This window comes from Electrona antarctica, assembly GCF_951216825.1.
Source record: "Electrona antarctica genome assembly, chromosome: 11".
In the NCBI taxonomy this organism is placed as follows: domain Eukaryota; kingdom Metazoa; phylum Chordata; class Actinopteri; order Myctophiformes; family Myctophidae; genus Electrona; species Electrona antarctica.
Window position 1 is genome coordinate 16,126,650 of NC_136792.1, and position 21,559 is coordinate 16,148,208.

General features: G+C 40.2%; 1 protein-coding gene across 1 annotated transcript in view; it reads right to left on the bottom strand.

Annotated features, from left to right (window-relative positions):
• Positions 1–2,211: 2,211 nt before the first annotated feature.
• LOC306932017 (roundabout homolog 2) overlaps positions 2,212–21,559 on the bottom strand; it is a gene marked incomplete at its 5' end in the record, with an annotated part of 79,356 nt that continues 60,008 nt past the window's right edge. The window contains 13 exons of the mRNA XM_079513722.1: positions 2,212–2,441; positions 4,053–4,180; positions 5,493–5,690; positions 6,385–6,501; positions 7,089–7,423; positions 8,334–8,469; positions 8,639–8,908; positions 10,890–11,020; positions 11,561–11,606; positions 17,909–18,124; positions 18,903–19,074; positions 20,939–21,057; positions 21,277–21,493. Of these exons, the coding sequence (XP_079369848.1) occupies positions 2,430–2,441; positions 4,053–4,180; positions 5,493–5,690; positions 6,385–6,501; positions 7,089–7,423; positions 8,334–8,469; positions 8,639–8,908; positions 10,890–11,020; positions 11,561–11,606; positions 17,909–18,124; positions 18,903–19,074; positions 20,939–21,057; positions 21,277–21,493 (2,097 nt within the window). The 3' untranslated portion in view covers positions 2,212–2,429. The remainder of the gene's footprint in view (positions 2,442–4,052; positions 4,181–5,492; positions 5,691–6,384; positions 6,502–7,088; positions 7,424–8,333; positions 8,470–8,638; positions 8,909–10,889; positions 11,021–11,560; positions 11,607–17,908; positions 18,125–18,902; positions 19,075–20,938; positions 21,058–21,276; positions 21,494–21,559) is intronic.

The following is a 21,559-nucleotide window of genomic DNA, read 5'->3' on the forward strand; positions in this document are numbered from 1 at the left end:
GACTTGAGTCTGTTTGGAGACAACGCTGTCGTAGTTCTAGTTGTGTTACTTAGGCAGGATATGCCAGTCATATCTGGGCTTTTCTTGCCAAGGTGAGGGTAGCAGTTTATCATCGGAGGCCGGCCGGGGCAATTCAAAATAATCAAATGTAGTGTTTTCCCACCCGAATAAAGTTTTTTTTGTCGTTTTCTCATGCCCCACATAGTGTCTTTGTGTACTCAGAAAAGCGCTATATACATTTAAGATCATTATTATTATTATTATAGACACCAGGATACTGACACATACTGTAGCACCACAATCCAATATTAGTCTTGTCTGACCATTTTTGTAATGCAGTTATCACAAAAGTAAACTATAGTATCTATAATGCAAAAGGAAATTTCCATTCACTAGTTGAGGCAAGGTGATATGAAGTTTGTCTCAAGACCAGACCCACCTCTGATTTGTGGTTGAATTTGTTCTAGAATGTGAGGGTGGGTAAGCCAAGTAGAAGTGACATCTCACATTGTTTTTATTAATTTATTTCACAGTGTAAACGTTTAAAATGTGTCACTTTGAGAATAATTTCTTCATACAAATTGCATCTCATTTTTCCGTCCCAGCCAAATACAAATGACATAATACAAAAAAGTCGTTAAATGTAGTTTCCTTATCCTGTGACATTCCTTCAATAAAAAATATATTAAAATAGGCCTATAAGCCCATCCCTATTTAGAATACATGGCTCTTATGACCACTAGATGGTGCATTTTGTTGAAAAATAGAAATTTCAATCTATGTCTCTCCTATATTGTCCTATGTAAAAACAAAATTAAGCTAAAATGTAACGCACACAAGCACAAACTGACTCACAGAAACATACACAAATGGGTACTATATGTTGTGCTGGTAGAGTATGTTTGTGTCAAAATGCATGTGGCTGTTCTATAGCCTCTGTAACAGAATGTGTCTCGAATTAGATTTTGACACCAAGGTCACTAAACAGCACACATTTACCAGGAAACACATCACAACCTCAATATCTCACTTGTCATTTTACAATAATCAATTCATCAAGCTCTCCATTCTTTTGTATGTGTGCATGTACAGTATGTGACATGATATATACTGACATGATGCTGACAAGATACTGACCATGATACCGTGACATGATTTTTCTTCTCTCCCTGGGAAGCAGGCTAATAACAGTACAGTTTAATGTAAAATCTGATATTTGGAAATTGACAAGACGAACACAGGCCTTTTTCCATTTCCTGAAAAGTAACAGTTTTGGGCATACAAGGTTTACACCCAACATGCTCCACCACATATCTACTCTATTTTCTCTCTTAGAGTTCACTTTACTCTTACTATTCTGTAACAAAAGGTGTTGTGCTGGTCTTTGTCTGCAGTTCACAGTAAATCATGTTGCAATTGGGACAATGTATGATTTTACATTATGCATTCAAAACATTGACAGGATATAATTTTGTACGGATATAATTTTGTATCAAATGTTTTATTGACAAATGTTCAAAAATGATGAAAATCTTGACAACTAACACACTGGTGATCTGCAGGGGTACAGTACTGAATCACAGAAAGCTATGAACGTGTGCGCGCACACACACACACACACACACACACACACACACACACACACACACACACACACACACACACACACACACACACACACACACACACACACACACACACACACACAGCATCTCACTTTCATCAAGCTGACATAATCATGGATTTATGGTTAAGTTACATTCAATAATCTGCAGTACATTATCCATTCCTTCCTAAAAATATTCATTATATTCAACCTAGATCATTTAGTTCCATATTATTATATTACATCTTTTAAAAATGGCAATGATCTCTATACTGTATACACCTGGAGGCAGGGCAGGAAATCACAAAAATAAATAATAAATTATCAAATTTAAAAAGTGAATAGAAATATTAATAGACAGTGAAAAGGCAGGACACGCCTTAAAGGGGCATTCCACTCATTTTCAACATTTTACTATGTCATTAATATACCTTAGAGCTGTTGTGTGGAAATAATAAAAAATGTCCCCCCATTCTGTGTTTACTAGAACTTAGAGGTCTGGAAAAAAATCCTTAACATGGTGAAACACATCTTGATGATGTCATCAAGATGTGTTTCACCATGTTAATGATTTTTTTCATAATTACAGTTCTAGGAAACACAGAATGGGGGGGACTTTTTTATTATTTCCACACAACAGCTCTAAGGTATATTAATGACATAGTAAAATGTTGAAAATGGGTGGTTTTCCCCTTTAATGGTTTTTGTTTTGTTTTGTTTTCTTCAGCCTTCCGTTTTTTTGAGATGCCATGGCAACAGGCTAAACGTTCACAAAGATGCAGAAAGCAGGGACGGAATACCACATCATATAATCTGCTCCGGTCTATGTCAGGTTCTGGAATCAAACAAGCACAACAACACAGCATTTAGAGGACTCGAGCCAACAGTAAATGTAGTGTGAATTACTGACAATATAATGTGCACAAACACACGTTGTTGTTTGCCGTGTTAATTGTTGTGTGTTTCAGTATGCATACAGACAATAGTGTTCTGAGTTCTGGGTTGTAATCATGATTATGAATGTGTCATTTATCTCCAGCTTACAACTTGATAGCTCTAGAATGGCTGTGATATTACATACATTTGAATGTATTCCAAATACACAGCCATAGATTGCTCCTGTGCCCGCCCGGGTAGACCACCCGGGTAGCAGACTGACCTTTGCGCCGGCATAAAACGATGCAGTGCTGTGTGTGTACTCACCCAATAATTAATTCATGCGACATGGAATCAGATATTGTCCTTTAGTTTCATGTCCATTTGAAAGTTCTGGCAGAAAACGTGTTTTTGGTCAAATATTTCCACCTCCATGAGCTGCGCAACATTCTCTGTTTGCAACAGGGCCCGAAATGAAAACAAATGAAAACTTCCTTTGGGGCGGTGAATGAAATCACAGCAGAATATCACTCTGCTATCCGGACAGACATAGGAGCGATCTATGGCTGTGTATTTGGAATATGTGAAATGTATGTATGTAATAGACTAACTAGAGGGTATGCACATGCTTAAAGGGAGTGGCAAATCGAGTGGCAACGTGAGTTTAACGTCGTTTAATGCAATCAGATAGGACTTTTCTGTTGGATGTATGGGCAGTCAAGGCCAGAAAGTAGTTTTTACCATTCAGTAGGCGTTCCCGCATAACTTCCGGGTATGATACAACTTGGTTAGTAGCTACAGAAGTATTCTGCAGAGTGCACTTGTTAAGTATACTTTCTCCTGTTAAAATGGAGGCATTTTGTTTTCTATTATAGTACAGATTTGCTTCAATCTTTATGAAAGAATCACACATGTGTGAAATGAGGGGCGCCCACTGTATTTATATCGGCCACATGACGTCTTACGTCTTAATTTAGTGCCCTAAACAAACATTAAAGTCCATAGACTTGGCTGAAACGATTTAAGTCGTCTAAACAAATTGTAAATTGTAATATCCTCAAAGTCGATAGACTTGCCTGGCAAACGATTTACGCCATAAGTGCTCTAAATAAACATTAAAAATCCTATAGACTTGGCTGCCATATGAGGTAATCTTCAAAAGCCATGCATTGGAAAATAAAATCACACCTGTGTGAACTGAGTGGTGCAAGGTCTTATATAGCCTGATCAGCTGTGGTCTGACGTAATGTCAGTGACCATAGTAACCATGCTCATTCTTTTGGGCCCCACGTAAAGGTACACACATAGAAACATAGATACAGACAAAGCTGGTTATTGGAGTGGTTTGCACCACTCAAAATGCAATGGGGACAATCATTTTTTTGAGGGCCCTCCTATGTCTAGCTTTGGAGGTTTGTGTAAACACAAACATTGAAGACAAAAGTGAGGACGCAGATTGTGATTGGCCAGAATGAGATGATGTATGAGGACGTATGATGATAACGTTTTTTTTTTTTAAATAAATAAATAAATGTTAAATGTACTCCTCCCCCTAAATCTATAGGCATACCTGGTCTCTTCTCTGAAGAGCTCTGGGGTCCCTGGACTCAGAGAAAGCCCTTCCACCAAGGGACCCATAGGCTGACATCTGGACTCCCTGCGGGAAGCTGGGCTGACCGTATGGGATTACACTCTCATCTGTAGATGACAATGTAACACCATTTACTTCAAATGACAGCTGTAATTATATGGGTCAAACCTTAAGTGATGGAGGAGATGGAAAAGGGAATTCCTGTTTCATGTGTAGACGGCCCAGGAGGATTTACATGTTATGTGAATCAGTACAGTGTATATGTGTGTGTGTGTGTGTGTGCGACGTGCGTGCGTGCGTGCATGCGTGTACAGTATAAATATACTGTACTGTACTGATTCACGTAACAAATTTCTCTCTGGATTGAGTTTTATTATTTGTGGCTGCCATACGTTTCTCCACTCGATGTTGAAATGGAATGAAACGTACCGTATAGGTTTTTATAAAATCATTAAATGCTTGGTCAACAAGCACATATTCAAAATATGCTTACATGTGCAGTATGATGCAGTTGTTTTTCCTTTTAACAGCAGATTGTTTGCACTAAGTTATTTAGTTATTTAGAGTTTGGAATTGCCTTTCTAATACTAAATAATGCACTTATCCAGTTCCTTTTTTATCCCAAAGCTTTGACTGATCTGACCAGACAGATCTTTAATGCAAATTATACCCGAGTCAATTCAATGTTTATAAAATAATGAATGTCTATTATATACCCAGATCCTCAAATGATAGGGTTTACAGTAATAGCTTCCAGTGGTTCATTCAAAATACGCTTCATCCTGCCGGCATGAAGTGCTCCTATGTGAGATATAATATCTAATATTTTTATACCACTTCTCCATCTCCAATGATCTGACGGCAACATTATGTGCCACATCACTCACAGTTGCCCAGTGTACAGAATTGTAGCTACAATCAATGATTCAACTTTTACTTTGCCATATAATGTGAGATGTCTTTTTCTCAATTAATTTAGCATACTCTACATTCTTGATTTGTTGTTTGAATGTTTGCTGTACCCAAAGTATACCAGCAATGCAGTAACATTGGCCATCTATCCATGTGACAATGTTTTTTATTGTTGTTTTGATAAAATATCCTTGACCGGTAACGGGACTAAATGGCTCCCTCTCCGTATCCCTCACTCTCTCTTTGTCTCTTTCTCTCTCTTACTGATCAAGCTCTGGTCTGGCACAATAGAAGCCATTAACAAGGCCGATTTGTGCTGATGTCGGTATCTCCAAATTTGGGCATAATCCTTTGTCCAGACATGCAGACCCACACACAGACAGATGAGTTGAACTTTATATATACTGTGTAGAACTTACACAATGTTTTTTGTTGTTTGCAGATGTGAGATAATACTCTTAATAACTACCAAAGCAAATGTACTGTATAATGATATTCTGTACACACCCTGTGATAACCACTTTGAATGCCCTTTCCTCTGGGTCTGGGGTGAGAAGTATTCTTCCCTCCTCTCAATGTGGTGGGACTCGTGGGAGTCACTGTCACTCCCTTCGCTCCCTTCACTATCTTTTTGTCTGCAACCCAACATATCGGCCAAGAGCTGCAGGGAGTCTGTAGGGCGTGGGTTTGGTGGAGGGGGCAGATCTGTGATTGAAAGTAGTTGATTAGTAATTCTGCAAAATGTACTGGACTAAATGTTGACTGCAGCAGTATTGCAAGTACATGCACAAGGATGAACTATGACCATGCATAAATTAGGAGCTTAAAAGCAATGTTGAACCATTGTTGCCTGATCAGAGGTGGAAGTAGTACTCTGTTTTTTTTCTTTTTTTTAACTTAAGTAGTAAAAGTAGCAGTACTTTGTTACAAGTAAAGGTCCTGTATTCAATTGATTTGAGTGAAAGTAGAAGTAGAAGAAAGTAGAAGATCACACAGTGAATGGATGATGTACGATGATAAAGAGCGCCCTGCACTTCACACGGGTGTGAGTTTTTAAATCTTACCCACACTCAAGCGAAGTTATATTTGTCTGTGACCACACAGTGGTACAGGTGCGTACCAGAGAGAGTGGACGGACATTCAAGAGACTCTTGTTACCGACGTCCCAAATACAGAAAAGGTAAACAAGGGACCTGAAAGGGGCTAGAGGTTATGGCTGTGTCATAGTGACCTGAGCATGATACCGTGGTCCACTGTCCTCCCTTAAAGCCAATTTTAATACAGGATTCAGGTAGCTACACAACTTGAAGTTCAACCAAAGGTCAGCATCGTTTGAAAACTGTATGCTATCTCAGGCAGGCTGTAAGGCGGACGCACTACAAGCTATATTATGTCAGACCTGCTTGGTTGTGGAGTTCTCGCCTGAATTGTCCATCCTTGGGGTTTTTCTTCTTACTTCTGGATCTGTGTGCCAGAGCTGCAGGGAGGGACTCTGCTGCCAAAACAGGAGATTGTCCTAACAGGAAAGAACAGGGAATGTCATCCTCCTTGAAGATAACGGTACTATTCCACAGACTGAATATTAGTACATCTATTCCCATTTACATGTTGAAGCCATTTCTGTTTGATGACATGATAAAGAAGAAATTAAACTAAAAACGATCAAAGAGGATTTTAATGTGTATGTACAGTACAGTAGCCTCGGAGACGGCAGGCGTTTTGTTATCAAAAGAAAAAATAAATGCCTGGCGATATGTGGCCTCTCCTCTCCTTTATTTATAATGATCATGCCCTGTATGCAATCTCACGCACACACGCATGCACGCACGCACGCACGCACGCACGCACGCACGCACGCACGCACGCACGCACGCACGCACGCACACACGCACACTTCCTTCAAGGCTGGTGAACCAATAGGGAGATGCCGTCCATTTCCAGCAGTAGACTGACCCGCCCCTCTATGCCCAGAACAGCACAGGGCTCTTTCAGGCTGTGTATGACTGTGACATGACATGGTTCACTTTCAGAAAGTCCCATTCAATTATATTGTTAAAATCAGTGAAGCAACAACTGAATGATGCCATGGCACAGCAAACCTACCTTTCCCATTGTTCAACACAAACACCTCTCCCTTGATGTCATCTGCCCATTGGCTCATGTGGTAGAGCTCACTGACATCCTGCACCCCGTCGTTGGCAAACAGATGTGGGTCGGACTTGCTGTCCTGAGAGTGGTAGTGTTGAGGGTCATCACTGGGCCTGTGCGAGTTCTTCGGGAGGAGAGGTGGTAGCGTGGATGTGGTGGACTCTAGCCTATACATGTAGCTTAGTTCATCTCCTTGACAGGCGAGGCTGGAGACCTCCTCCCTGGAGCTGTCTATTAGATAAGTCCTGACAGGCAGGGGCGGGCACCAGTCCTCATCATCTTCATCAGAGCTGGAGGACAGATAGAAGCAGTCCCATGACTATGAGTACGTATCTTTGAAGGATGAATATCAACCAGATAGTATGTATCCAGGCCATTATAAATATTAACGGTCCGTCACAAGTGATACAACATTAACAGCCATTAGAATGATTTTACCACCAAGTGACAAAATTCCATGTGGATTTAAGTGATACAAAAAAAAAAGACCAATAGAAATCTACAGAGGACATGAACAACTCCAGTGATTTATGATGTCAGCTGTGATGCTGTCAGGCCTAATTTAATGGAGGACGTGTCATTGAAAGGGGAAACTACTAATCCAGACTGTCAGATGACGGCTAATGTCATTACAAAAGACAGAGCCCTGTCAGAAGCAGTGCCCCAAACCCAGCACCCACCCCCATCTTGTTCTGTCCACAATCTAATCTGTCAGAAATAGTTAGACACACTCAATGCGTGTATGACTTGTCCAATCTACCCGCTGCCCGCAGACACAACTAATAATAATCCCATAATTTCAAAAGCTCCCCACGCAGCCACGCTCAAGCCTTCACCCACATCAACATTCTTGTCGAAAGATGTACAGTAGCAGACTTCTTTGGATAGTATAGCATAAGATAACATAGGCTAACACGGTTCAACAAAGAGTCAAGAATTGCACAATAATAAACAATAAATACAGCAAGAAACCATACAACAATAGATAGATACAGCAATTTGTTTTTAAACTGAGCAGAAGCCTTAACTAATCTAATAATCACCTACAGAACTTGCTGAATAAGAATCAGAAAGAACATACATAGAGAAACATTGCTGGAGGACATGCTTATGGTGATAGATGGCCTTAATGTGTATTTTGAGACTACTCAACTGCTGTCCCATAGGAAAGTAGTTGGGGGTTACAGTCATAAACCCTACCTCTGTCTCTTCTTATTCTGGTCCATCTTTGTATGACCGCTGTCTTTATTGGCTGGAACTGGCAGAGAAAGGACATCCATCCAGTTGAGAGTATGTTTGGACAGAGAACCAATAGATCTCTGCTCACCCAGCTTGGCTAGAAGGAGAGTTATTATGTTCAGACTCATCATAGTATTCATTCATTAGGCTCAAAACATAGACCATTAAAGTACAAAACACTAGAGCAATCCAATGCACAATCCAATGTAAACTTGAGCGAGAAGAAAGCATTTATTTATTTATTATTATATGTAGGAACCCTTTACCACTGTCTGCCTTGGTATAAGGAAATTTGGCATGTTCAGTCCCAGACTGACCAGACTGAAGTGTCCATTGGTCTAAATCCTGCTCCAGACCAACCAGGCCACTGCTGATGCTGCTGCCGTATGGGTCATGACCCTGGGTGTAGGGCGTGTTGGAGTAAGTGTCGTAATAGGCCAGCAAGTCCTCCTCAGCTGTGTTAATGGTGCTGTAGATGGGACTGTCATTGGATGTCATGCTGTACTTCTCAGGCTGGTTCTGATAGTTGCTGATACCTACAGCAGGACAGTGGAGGACTTCTGTGAATACCGGTAGTTACAAGCTTCATAAGAGTCAACAATGAACTGTGTTGTCACATCACAAGTTTACAGGCGTAGAAGTGGGTGACATTCAGTGTTAGTCAAAGGGAATTCAGTGTTCTCAAAGAGCACCTATGGGCAGCCCCTCTAAAAAGGTTAAGTCCCCCACCTATTTTTCTATACTATACAATTTAACCCTTATTTTCTAACGGTGTATATCAATGGTGTGTGTGTGTGTGTGTGTGTGTGTGTGTATATATACACAGTATATATATATATATATATATATACTGTATATATATGGATGTTATTATTTTTGTTCCTTTTTGTGTGTATATCTGTATGTCTTTAAATGTTCTGATGAATTGAAATGATGTAAACAAGTCTCAGTGCTTATCCTGGTTTTATCCTCTTAGCAGATTTTGTGTATTGACCTGTACTTTCATTGAACTGTACCCATTCTACAAACTGTTAATAAAATCAATCAATCAATTAGACACACCTCTACTTTTTTGGTTAAGAGGACCTTGAATTGTAAGTGTCACCAGCAGAGCTCCCCCAGTCACCACACCTCCTCCTCTGTGGTTCACAGATGGCAGAGACCACATACACAGTACACAGAGATCATCCATTGACCTTCTCTGTGTCTCAGTAGGTGTTTAGAAATCTCAGATTTGGACTCATCAGACTGTTTGTCTGATGAGTCAACAATGTGTTACAATGTGTAAAAATAAAAACTATATAGTAGTCAAGTCAGATAATAATCATTGCTATTAAAGTATTTCTTCAGTAACAGGAGTGAATTTCCAGCAGAAAATAAATTCTCATGTCAGGATACCAATGATATCCAATCAGGAGAAATAACTCATACAGGATAGGATAAACAAGTGAAATGACAAATAAATGAGCAGATAAAATTGGACCTGGACCACTATATATTTGAAGCTGATAAATGGCCTACTCTCTCCTGATTGGATAAAATTGGCAATCCACCTGAAATTGTATTTTTGCTTTATTAAAGTGCTGGAGAGGCCCCTGTTACTGAACAATGACTCTATAGAAGAGTATATATATAACCTTTTAACAAAAATGCTTTCAGTTAGGCAATTTCTGGAACTGGTAATTTTAACATATTGATCCTCTGCTGCAGATATAACGCTGAGTCATATATCCTGTGGTGGTCCTCATGAGAGCCAATTTAATCATAGTGATTGATGGCTTTTGCAACTGCACTTGATGTTACTTTCAAAGTTCTTGAAATGTTCTGGATTGACTGACCTTCATGTCTTAAAGTAATGATGGACTGTTGTTTCTCTTTGCTTAGGTGAGCTGTCCTTGGCATAATATAATATAATATATTATCCCCCTACTGTATATTATGTGCAGACAAAATAATGGTCTTTTACAAAATACGGATAGTTGTTATATATCGATTCTTCCTTGTAAAAACATATTCTCTCAAACAAATTACAAATTAATGAAACGTTAAATGTTACAACATAATTCCAAAAAATTATAATTTTGATATATTTACTATTATTCTACAGTGTGGAAAATAATAAATAAAGAGAAACCCTTGAATGAGTAGGTGTAAACTGAAAACTGTTGTGTTTACACTGTGTGTGCATGCATGTGTGCGTGCGTGCAAACTGAAGTTAAAAAAAAGGGAAGGGAAGGTATAAGGTATAAGGGAAGTAATTAATTAATTTAAGAAAAGATAATTTAATCAAATTAATCAATGTATTCAAATTTAGGATTTTGAGGATTTTTACAATTTATTTGAGCATTTAACACTTTGAGGATTTAGATGTCAAACATCAAAAGCTTCACTTGAAAACCAAACTAGAAGCATCTAATGTCACAAAATAACATTCAGTTCAGTCCTAAACTCCTAATCCATTCTATAATATCAAATGTATTACTCCGTCAATGAATGACCTGCTTTAAGATCACTTACCATTATAGTATTTCTCTGTGGAGTCTAGCTTGCAGTTAACAGATTCTCTACTGTTATGGGCAAGGTTTGGAGCTGGCCAAGAGTCTGCCAGCCAGGGGTAATTACCCATGTTCGATCCCAACAAACCAGTCCTGGAAACAACAGGGGAAAGTATAGCAATGACTCTTATGACCAGTGGTGGAAGAAGTACTCAGATGTTAGCAATTCCACAATATACAAATACTCTCTTACAAAGTAAAAAGCCTGTATTCAAATTTTTACTGGAGTAAAATTACAAATGTATTGGCATCAAAATATAGTTACAGTACCAAAAGTACTTAAATGTTTCAAAATCTTTCTAAAATAGCTAGCATATCTACAGTACATGGTTACAACGCACCACATCCCAATGTGTTGTGAGCTTGATCGGCTATTTTCAAATAGCCATTTTAGTTAAGAATGTATAAAACAAGTCTTAATCGAATCAGAAGAGTAACGACTAGTTACTATAGTTTTAAAATGAATGGGAGTAAAAAGTAAAGTATTTGCCTCTGAGGTGTTAGTGGAGTACAAGTCTAAAGTAGCCTAATGAAAAAGGGAAATACAGTACAAATACATTGTATTTTATTATATTTTACTTTCCACCACTGCTTATAACATACAGTAAACTGTCCAATGATTATATACAGTACCCTCCATTGATGATGAGACCAGACCCTTCACCTTGAATATAGCCAACTGGAAGAGGACAACAAGAAACATCTAATTAGTTGACAATCCCAGACAGTAAGTAAGTGTGCTTTAGTTATTGAGCACAAGCCTTCCTCTGAGACTATTATAATGCAACAACGTGTCACACTCCAGGGTACAGAAACAGTCTTTCCCATGTGGTCTGAGAGTATGCAGGTTTTAATTGCCATTCTATCAAGGCCATGTTGGTGATCCACATAGAGTAGAAAGCTCACAAGTGATGCAAAAATAATGAACCCAGATATCATTTTGGACTATACGGAGATGGAATTTCAAGTTGCACTATTTAGAGCCTCTGCTATCCATAATAAGACTACATAATAATGTAGAAATTATAGGCTAGAAATCTAATAGAAATCGAGGCTACACTAATATAACAAGCCAAGGAGGAAAATTAAGAATGCCGTTATATTTTGATGGACAGACTGTCAGTGTCTGTCTATCAAAATATATTAAAAATCCATCCAATGATTAAAAAAAATAATATTACACCCGTGTGAAGTGAGTGTGGGGGGGGGGGGCTGTTGAGAGTTCTCAACAGGCCGAAAATTAAGGCCCGGCCCTACCTGGGCCCTCATTAGGGTGGATGCGTGCACACGATGTCTTACTGGTATAATTGGTTCTCACTAATGAGATCTGTGTATCATAGGAGGGCTGTGGGCAGTTCAGAAACCCATCCATCAGTGACATCACCATTAGGCTGATTTTTTTTAAACAAGATTAAAACATTAGAATAACTAGATAAAGTGCCCCTCGGGGCACAGGTCTCCACCAGGGCAGGTCAGGTTGTGGCCTCCTGGTGGCGCTATAATAGACCAATGTGAAAAGGGTGCCATTTCTTCTTACACCTTGGATGGCAATTGGATGATGATTTGAGACATTTTTTTCCAAAAATGTGCTTTGCAAAAATCCACCTGTTGGTGGCGCTATAACAGGCCAATGTGAAAAGGGTGGGATATATTCCTCAGCCTAGTAGGAAAGTCCGTGAAAGATTTCACGTAAATTGCACGCTGTGTACATGATTTGAGACTTTTTGTTCAAAACGGGCCAATCCTGCAAACTTGTTAGCCAATTGGGATGGAATATGAAATATCAGACAGATCCGTCTTGAACACATGGCTATAGAGATAGTGTGTAACGATTTGCGGGATTTTTGGATAGAATCTGGAGGAGTAATATAAAAAAAATGTTTTCAAAAGAGACAGAAATAGATTTTTATTATCGTGGGAACGATTGCTTGCATTTCAACTTTTCAGAAATAGAAAGGCAGCAGTTTCTATTAGCTTGGATTCCCCATCAATGATGTCACTGGTGACTGGTGGACAGGTTTCTGAACTGCCCACAGCCCTCCAATGAGACACAGAAAGAAATGGTGCTATTTTATCATGATAATTAGTGAGGACCAATTATATGAAAATAGGTTGAAAAGTGGTCATTTAATTTAAGAAATTAGGAGAAAAAAAAGAGAGGGAGAAGAAATTTGAATTCTTGTTTAATGCATGAAAATGTTTTGTTTTCTTTGAAAATCTAATTTTAAAGAAAGTAGGAAACTGAACCCATGGGTGCCGACCCACAGTTTGGGACCACTGTATATCTAATCAGTATGAAAGTATACTGTAAAATGTGCATTTGTGGTTAGTGTTTTTTATATATTGCACATTAAAAAATATTTTTAAGTGTACTGTATGAAGACAAACGCATGTATGAAGACAACGCATTTCATATTTTAATACTCATAAATCCAATGTACAGATTGAAGTACCACGGCTGATTTAGGCTGTGGCAGCAGTTCCCAGCCTTTTCCTGGATCAAGTGTTCCAACTCACCTATCTGACCACTTAACACGGCAGCCATTCTGCTGCTGTGTTAAGTGGTCAGATAGGTGAGTTGGAACACTTTCAGAGCATGGTCATCTTAATGATAAATTGATTGTGTTGCAGCTTGGATCAATGAAACTAAGGCCCAGGCTACACGTATATGGATCTTTTGCTAAACGCACATTTTTTGTGTGCGTTTGGGCCTTTCAGCCACACGCAAACAGCGTTTTCGGCCACTCAAACGGAGGTTTTTGGAAACTGATAAATAAGTGAAGATTTTCGAAAATATAGTGTAGTCATGCGAAATGGAGCTTTTGAGAAACGATGATGTCACCGCTTATTAGCGCATATCATTTTTACTATAATTAGGTGAGAAATGCAGCTTGTGCCTGCATGGAAACTACATGGATATCTATCCAATTGTTCATGTTTATATATCACTGTTAACAACTTTAAAACTTATCATATGTTGCATCAACTGCAGCGAGCAAAGGCTCTGCTCTGCTGCATCCAATAATAAATATATCAGCCTACTAGTCCAGTGTGGACTGGTGATTTAATTTGTATTGGTGCCGAGTGCGAAGCTTGAGGTTAATTGTGGACCGCTACAGATAAACTGTGGATATTAACCTACCAAATAAGGACCCAGGCCAAATGCCATTGCAGTAGGCTAAACCTGCAACAACAAGTCTATGCGTCATCAGTGCCCATACCCGAGGCGGGGTTGGCGAAAGGGCCTTTCTGTGTGGAGTTTGCATGTTCTCCCCGTGTCCCCTAGGGTAGGTACCCTCACAAAAAACATGCAGTAATCCTGGTCTCTAAACTGCCTACCCCTGGCCAGCCGGGGCGCCTGATGGAGGGGAAAGGAACTGTATGGAATAACGTGTTCCTTCCACGCGCTACGTCCAACCAGGGAAACTCCCCCCTGTCACGTGTAAAGGAGCAACTTGGACACTCAGGCATGAAGGAAGCATGAGTTCAAGTCCGTTGCTCTCCCCATGTCCCCCATATATGGGGACTAGGTTGGCGGAGGGTGTGTAGAGCCCAGGATCACATTAGATAATTGACACAGGGGTGAAAAATGGGTTACAAAATCGTGGGATAAAAATTATATTTAAGAACAAGTCTATGCGTGGTGTGTGCATAGCCATGTGAAACTATATTCTCCTGCTGTATTTTGCTCTCCGTTTCATGGTCATGGAGGGGAGAGAGAGGGGGGGTGCAGAGAGAGAGAGAGAGGTGTGAATGTTGAGAAGAGAGTATACAGTGGGTCGCCGTGCGCATATGGCTCTCTCCTGTTTAGGTAATAAAGGGCGCACCCTTGACTGCATTTGTCACTGTACCTGCATGCCGACAATGTGCGCGTAATGTAGGCTTTTATTAGCCTACATTATAACGTGACATTTATTATACACCTCGAAAATATAGCCCTCTACAAGCTCATAAGTGGTTGTGGACACTTCTATAGGTCTGACTCTGCTATTATTTTCTGTGCAGGACTTGCCAAGTCGCCAGAGCAACGGTAAAGTGTTTTTAAATTATATGGAGAGAAAGGTCCAGAGTCGGGATTTGGAGATTTACGCACAAAGAGCCCTATTAAGCAAGACGAAAAACCCATGCGGTAATACAGATTTCGCCCTCGCTCTGCGCCTTTTCGTATTATGGAAGCCGTGGTGAGCGCTCACTCATATGGAATACCACGTTCCTGCATAATTTAGCATTGGGGGAGTGTCCATATGTTAATTATTTTCGCTTTGCGCTAATTTGCTATTAAGCCCCTTGACCTAAAAACACTCAGCGCATACCGATTCCGCCTGGGTCTGTCTTAAAAGCAAAAAGCACTGTTTCATTTTACACTTGAGCGGCTCTGGAGTGCTGCTGGAGTGTTGCCATGTCTGTTTATTATAAGCGGCTTCTTTTTCTGCAAAGATGCTTGTAAATATTGGTAGTTGTGGTTGCTTTTCTTGTTTCTAAAGTGCTTATTTGGGCTTTTCTCCTAATGTTGTTTAAACCAGTGATCCTCACACAGCGACATTCCCATGTCAAGGACCCCCAGATTAATGCATTTGCCCAACTAAGCCAGTGACCCCCATGACAGATTTGTGTTTTTAAATGTTTCAATAACATTTTTCAAAAATATTCCACAATTGTCACTTTTTTCAAAGATTACTTTTGAAAATAGCAGATCTACCAGCTCACAATGCATCACATTCATTCATTAAAACAATGAACTCTGACTGCAGGGGGATATATATTTATAATGATCATTCTAACAATGTGCAAGAAAATATGTAAAAAGAAGGAAGAACTTTATATTTGTGGACAATCAAAATATGCTGGAAATTTTAATGTGGTGTCATTAAAAGGAATCTTGATATGGCAGACTCACTATCTAGAAAATAAAAACATGGCACTTCATTTAAAATAGGTTGTAGACCCCTGTTATATGCGATTCTTTTGGGAGTATGTTTATAGACCTATTTACTTGTTTCTATGACACATGGCAACAGCGAGTTTTCTGGCTTTCTCGTTGAGATTATAAAGGGTCATATATCGCTCATTTCTCAACCTTTTTTAGAAATTAAAACATCTCCATACTCATTGGGAGGTTTGCTTTCATACGCTGTATCACACCCGACTCAATTCTTCTTCAATAATATGCTACGAGCGAAGACCATAACATTGGGGCCGCAGCAATACGCATGGCGCACGTATGGCATTTCAACTCATTCCTTCGTCGTGACTCGAATGAAATAAAATAAAATAAACGTTATTTTACTGGTGTTTTTCAATAGAAACAAATAAAGAGCGTGTGTGCAACAGTCAGTGCATATACGTGCATGCACTATAGGCTATATTTCCTCCTTGTCGGGATGGTGAGCTGAGCTCTTCACAGCCCGTTTGTCTTTCATATTATTCTTATAATATTTGATATTATAAACACTCATGGTTCTCTCATTTCTCAACCGTTTTTTAAAATGTAAAAATCCCCATATTCCTTAGGAATCTTGCTTTCATTCGCTGTATGGTACATGGTTCTATTTTTATCGAATTAAACAATATCAAACGAACTTGTATGTTCGGGGGTTAGACGATTCTGGGAACATTACGCATGGATTGCCAATTTGCCAGCCAATGCTGCGTATCTACTCGCAGTTCCATTCCGATCTGAAAGGTATAGGTAGGTGCCATTTCAAAGTCTTAGTTATTCATTTATGAATCAAATGAACTAGAATAAAGATTTTTACAGCTGTTTTTCATGCTTAGAACAGAAACAAATTAAGTGACGATGTGCGTATATCTCCCTCCCTTAGCATATGGCTGCGCCGCTGTAATGACTTTCCAATGAAAACTGCAAGTTACTTAACAAAATAGAGACATAGGCCTACAAGCTATGCACATCATGGCTGTGACAGCTTGTGGATCTGTTCTTTGGAGGCATAAAGGTGACAGCATGCAGTGCAATATGAATAATTAACCCAAATGTGACAAAGTCATGTCATGTCTATGGTGCCAGTCTGCAGAAATGTAATACCACTTGCCGAAAAGGGCGCATCATCAGCTGGTGTCGTAAAGAGAATAGTACGGACATGTTCATTGGGTAAGCCTCAAAACTCCCTTAAACACTCCCATGACTAATTCAAGGCCGTTTTGCTCACACCACGGGGTGTCGAAAGCGCTTCTTACCTGGCCCATAATTGTAATATGACATTGCACCCGCCCCCACGTCTTAAAAACTGTAAAATTATATGTAATTAGATTCCACTTGCTTAATAGGGCCCATAGTGTGACATGCTGACTGTCTGACAGACAATGAAAGAAACATGTTCCACTTCCACTCACAATTTAGGTGCTGGCTTTTAAAATGCGGTACTTATTCCTTCATATATGAATGAATAAATATGATTGGCACCTCATAAGTGTAAATATAAAATCAAATATAATATAGCCTACAATTGAAACCTGCTACTGCAGTGATTTTATCCTGTGTTCAATGCGTTTCTGCGTTTGTGTGTGGACTCAGATATGTATGTCATATGGGCAGGGATTTTTTCTAAAACGGAGGACGAACATATCCGTTTTGCAAAAGATCCATATACGTATAGCCTGGGCCTAACACAGTCTTGTTATATTATCATTCAAATCTTAGTGTTTTTTGAGTGGTGCAACCACTCCAAGGAACAGCAATGTCCGTGTTAACCTATGTGTTAACCTATGTGTGTGGCTATGAGTACAAGTAGGGGCAAAAGTGGCGCTGTTGTGCCAGAAACAGAGAGAGAGAGATAGTGTTGCACTGTTGCCTAGTGCTAATTACAGAGAGAGAGAGAGAGAGAGATAGAGAGAGACAGGGGGAGAGGGGAGTTGCACCACTCAGTTCACACAGGTGTGATTTTTATTTGGGAGCCCACTTGCAATACATGGCATTGTACATAGTGTTGTAGTCTGTGGTGTTTAGGAATAAGAATAACACACCTGCAGGTGTATATGCGAAGGACGTGGTATAGTGTCCAAGCTGCTTCCTCCTTCGGTGACGACAGTAAAGCCAACCACTGATGCCCATTAGGACCAACCATGAAGCCACGCCCAATCCTGCCATGAAGGCAGGCTGGCGGACAACACCTGTGATCTGCTCAGATAGGCTGAGTTTGCTGTCTTTCTTCACAGGAACAGATTTGTCCAATGGCAGGGCTGACAGGATTATGAAGAGAAAATCATTAATGCCAATTTCATGATGTAGCGTTTAGCATAATTATAGCTTAACATCATCATCATCGTGCAACTTTAATTGACAGAAATTAAGTAGCTACAAGAAGTTATTAGTAAACTGCGTTGGGACCGTGTCCACACAAAGTGTTTTTTATGCAGCGCCTGTCTGCCATGCATTTGATTTCTATGTTAAAGACCCGCTGGTCCACACGAGAGTACCACTTATTTGTGTCTGACAACCCGGTAATTTACGACCGAGTCCATGTTTACCATTATTTCAGCTAAGCTATTTGTGCTAATAACACATGACAGGTCATTGGAGCACAGTTGATCGGTTTGAACGAGGCAGGTGTCAATAAATGCTATATGTGTTTTGTGTGGATATATGACCCCTTTAGCGAACATGTGCCACTTTTAACAGCAGTCTTTTACAGCAATCTTTTACAGCAATTTGCAATCATACTACAGGTATATACGTACATTTTGTGAATGCCAATATAAATGTCATATCAAACATACTATTGAGTACCACAGACGAAAAACAGTCTAAGTCCAAATTTCATTCTGACCCCTCCACGAAAAGGCCTCGTTGTCCTGAACCCTTATCTATCATTTATACATTATGGATCAATAGTGTGGACTTAAGACAGTTTTTCGTCTGTGGCATTCAATTCACATGAAGATTCCACAATAGCATACTCCAGTTGTTGACTATCAGTGTATTCAGATTGTATCTAGCCATACAACAGTAGTGACTTACTGAGAAGGAGGTTGACAGGCGTGCTGTGGGCACCCACACCCAGGCTGGTGACAGCAGCCACCACAACACTGTAGTGGACGTCGGGCAGCAGGCCTGTCAACAGGATGGACAGCACTGCCCCGTCCACTGTCCTGTTGATCTGGCTCTGTGCGTTACTTCCCAGACACCAGACCTGAGAATGATCAAACAATGACATTCAGCGTTTGGTGTTGTATGCAAATCAGACACGTGTTGAACATATTATTTCGCTGTCATTATTTGTCATTTTAGTTTATTTAGTCATTCTTAACATAATGCAAGTCAAATTGCAGTATATTCATTATTTTATTTTGCTGTGGATATATTTGGGACCATACAGTTCCATCACGTCGATTAGATTGATTAGACTCTAATCATTAAAGTATATTTCTGTACACTGTGGAGAATGAAAGATGAAAGACAAAGAAGGGGGAATGAAATATGAGAAAGATCCAAACAACAACATAGTCAGCCGACAGCTGCCAAACCAGGACACTCTCAAATTCGGGTTCCATGCAATCTGGTCACAGAATGCTTTGTTATTGTTATCCCTGCCAGGCCAGAACGGCTGGGGGTGGGGAATATGTTTTCGTTCCTGTGAGTGCATTCGTCCGTCAGATTCACATTTGGCCTATAATTCTTGTCATACAATCAAAACAATTTCCCCCTGGATGCAACTCTTTTCCACAAAATTAAGAACAAAATGAGACAATGACCATCAAAGAGGGTTTTGATACTCCATATGCTTTCAACTGCAATTGCCTTCATACATTTGAGGGCAGTGCCTATTTCAATGCCATGTATCATCATGTACAGTATCATACCCAAATTTGAATCACATGTTGAGGGGCCGCTGGCGCACCTCCAAAGACATTTCTACTTCTGCCCAAAAAATGCCCACAAAAATCTGTCGTACAAACTCTATTTCCCCCGCAGCTTCCTTGTGTCCTGACAACTGCATCCCAAGACTGACACGGCCCTGGGTAGGCAACCCAGGCCTGTTCTAGTTTGTACTGATTTTATCAGAACACAGATCTGATGACAAACATAGAGGACAGATTTATGTTTCACTGGAACAACGGCTGACAGATGATGGTCAGTGTGGTCTGTTCATATGGTGAAATTATTGAACAGTTGGCCAAACATACAAATGAGCTTGCACACTGACTTCCTCCACATGCTTTTAGAACATCACTACTACTAAGACATAGTGATTCAGCTGGGTAATGAGCTGGGCATAAATGTTCAGCTGGCAAAATTATATTCCCTCTCATAAACAAGTGCCTGTCTTGACAGCAGGTATAATGGAATAGCTATTGATTGTCGTCTTCCGAGTTCCGAGCCGTATTGACAGCATTGGACAAGCTGTCCATGGAATAGATTAAAATGAGCTGTTTGCTTCTCAGAGGATATTAACTCTGCCCTTACCAATCTTCCATTTTACTGTTAGAAATAAACACTAGAGAGGTTACCCAGTAGCTGAATGGTTGGGCCGCATACCACATGGGCTTTATTGCCTGATGGCGGGTCCCTGGTTCGGTTCAGGGCCAGCTCAGCCATTTGCTGCACGTCACTCCCCTGCTCTCTCTCCGTGTTCCCTGTCTCTTTACACTGTAAATCTATCAAATAGAGGCTCAGAAAAAGCAAAATAATAATAATACTTGACACTAGAGAAGAAGGCTGTGCTTTGCTTGTAATTCTGTTATTTTTGACTAGCAACACTGACGTAGGTGGTAAAAGGGTATAAAATGGCCTGCATCTCTAGAGTGCCTTTATCCAAAGTGCTATTCACCGATAAACACACATTCACACACAGGCAACCATGCAAGGCACCAGCCAACCTGCTCACCGGGAACAGTTGGAGGTTCACGGTTTTGCTCAAGAACACTTTGACATGAAGCCAGAAGGAACCGCAGATGGAACCACATAGGAACCGGCCAGTTCACCAGACACCTTTACCTCCTGAGCCAAGTAAAGCCTGATTTATACTTAGTAGAGTGTTCAGACTACAGTCTTACCTTGTACTCTTGGACGATGCCACTCTGAATCTTATAGGGCGGAGGCTCCCAGGATACACTGATGCTGGAGCTGTTGCTGAGCTGTACTACCGAAACAGCCAGGGGAGATGAACTCGGGACTGGACAAACAATGATAAAAAAGATTTAACAGGGGCCAGGATGAGCAACCTGGTGACCAATGATATGATGTCATCAAGTCATCAGATGAATATTCAGAACAGGAATGATACAAATCGTGAACCTAGTATTGTGATTCGCATCGAGTTGAATGAATCGTTACATGCCTAATACTGTATAGTACTGTGCTACACACAGGAACTTTGCCGTGGGGTTCTTACCCTCTTCCGCTGTCCGCAGCAGGACCATAGGACTGTCAAGTCCCTGCAACTCGTTGAAGTAAGGCCGCATCTTAACCTCATACTCTGTATTGCTACGCAGGCCTATTAGGATGGTGCTGAGTTCAGGAGTGGCCTTTACGTCCTGAACCAGCCAGGAGCTGCCAACGGTCCGGTACATCAGACGATAGCCCTGAATATACTGAGACTGATGGACCACCTAATGGATGGTAAAAACACAAGAAGATATGTGCAGAAATATTTGCAACTCCCAGCTGTGCCCTTT